The following is a 1,734-nucleotide window of genomic DNA, read 5'->3' as shown; positions in this document are numbered from 1 at the left end:
ACCCTTTTTTTTTAATATGTGGAAAATATATTATTAAAAAAAAAAACCTAACCTATAAAATTTAATTTTATCATCCCATCAATTAAATAATTTTAAAATATACTATATGTCACCATTCCTTCCGGTGTGAATAAGATTAGTGGAAGCTTAAGAGGCAATTTTATAAGAAGGCAGCAAGTTAGTTAGTTTGTTAAGCTTGCCGGGAAAGTTAGTTACAGATATTTTATAATTAGTTATTGATCAGAATAATGTAGTGTATAAGCTGTTACTGCAATAATTCTGATCTCTCCCTCTCTCTTTCTCTCTTCTCCAATTCTTGAATATTTCTGAGGCACAAGAATCATCATGTCGGAGTCATCACTGAAGACGTTAGGGATAACAGTAGCGATCCTGGTGTGTGTTGTGATCTGGTACTTGTCGGTATATTACTTTCTGAAAAAATGGAAAACAGTTCAAGTGCGTCCTGTGAATGAACACGGAGGCGGAGATCAAGAGATGGCTGCTCTGAATCAACACGGCCATGGCCACGAAGAGGCGGCTCTACCGGAGAATCATCCTCCTCACCAGGAACCTCACTTTGGCGCCATCGCCCAAGGAGAAGCTCAAGAACATCCTCCTCATCACCATGAACACCTTCCACTCCTTCTCGATGGTAATCATTAATTGATGATATGTTTCAATTAAGTTCCTAAATCGTAATGATATTCTTGATTTCAATAGGATCATCAAATCATGTATTTGATGCAGCGAATGCTGATTCTCCAAGAACTGATAAAGTTGAGCCGATTCAAGATCGAACTCTGCCACCGCTGGATGAACTGAAAGAAACTACGGTTACCACTGGGGATGAAGATGCCCGTGCCCTTGGAACCTTTGGTTACGATGCACCAGAGTAAGTTCTTCGTATCAATTCAGTTTCATTTGATATGAATTTAGTCTCATGCTTTGTGCAATAACTAGAAAAGAGTAGTACCAATTTCAACGACTTCATTCTTGGGTGGTGCAAGTTGGAGAAATAATAATGAAATATTATTCCTTTTATGTTACTATTATTGCAGATATGCAATGAGTGGGAAATTGAATGCTAAGAGTGCTCTACATAGCTTGGGTGTTGTCCTTCAGAAGCTTTTGGCAGAGCATGCATTAACAAGTGGGCAGCAGAGCCTAGTTTCTAGGGTATCCAAATCGTATCTTCTACTATTGAGAATGCATGCAGCTGATCACAGTAATTGATCATGTGTTTTAGGCTTTTCCAAAACACAGCAATTTTTTACATGAAAAACTAGGAGCTGTTGCAATATGTGTGAGATATGAAGAAGCTGTTTTCAGACCAAACATGAACATTCACAAGCTCTGCAACCTTTTTTGAATGCAAGACCCTGCTGCTTATGCACCAAACTAGACTTATCTATATCTCTTTCTACCTACTGTATCTACTCTGTATTGTGCACATTTGCTTGCAAAAACAAACAAACATGCTTCCCATTGACCATTGTTTACATACATTTCATACATTTTGTTCATAATCCATGAGTGTTTTTGAGCTATACATGCTTCTTTTATTCTTTAATTTGTTTACCTCTTTGCTGCTTGTTTGGTCTGCGAACCTTTTTAGATGTCTCTTTATGAGAATTAAAAAAAGGGGACAATTTACCATATATGCCCATGATGAACAAGTAAAAAAGGCTACACAAAAAATGAAATCTTGTAGTGTATCACATTAGTAACCAAGCA

The 1,734-nt window shown here is 37.3% G+C and overlaps 1 protein-coding gene across 1 annotated transcript; it reads left to right on the top strand.

Annotated features, from left to right (window-relative positions):
• Positions 1-277: 277 nt before the first annotated feature.
• On the top strand, positions 278-1,485 carry LOC112765987 (uncharacterized). Its single transcript, XM_025811843.3, has 3 exons — positions 278-652; positions 748-892; positions 1,059-1,485. The coding sequence occupies exons 1-3, from the start codon at positions 346-348 to the stop codon at positions 1,231-1,233; spliced, it is 627 nt and encodes a 208-aa protein (XP_025667628.1). The 5' UTR covers positions 278-345; the 3' UTR covers positions 1,234-1,485.
• The last annotated feature ends 249 nt before the right edge of the window (positions 1,486-1,734 follow it).

This window comes from Arachis hypogaea, chromosome 17, assembly GCF_003086295.3.
Source record: "Arachis hypogaea cultivar Tifrunner chromosome 17, arahy.Tifrunner.gnm2.J5K5, whole genome shotgun sequence".
Lineage (NCBI taxonomy): Eukaryota > Viridiplantae > Streptophyta > Magnoliopsida > Fabales > Fabaceae > Arachis > Arachis hypogaea.
Note: the sequence above shows the minus strand (reverse complement) of the source record. Positions and strands in the feature narration are given on the sequence as shown.

Bases quoted from the DNA above. Each gene is read 5' to 3' on its own strand.
- LOC112765987 (XM_025811843.3), top strand. From the start codon at position 346: ATGTCGGAGTCATCACTGAAGACGTTAGGGATAACAGTAGCGATCCTG. The intron at 653-747 runs GTAATCATTAAT...TATTTGATGCAG, and splicing joins CCTTCCACTCCTTCTCGATG to CGAATGCTGATTCTCCAAGA. The intron at 893-1,058 runs GTAAGTTCTTCG...CTATTATTGCAG, and splicing joins TTTGGTTACGATGCACCAGA to ATATGCAATGAGTGGGAAAT.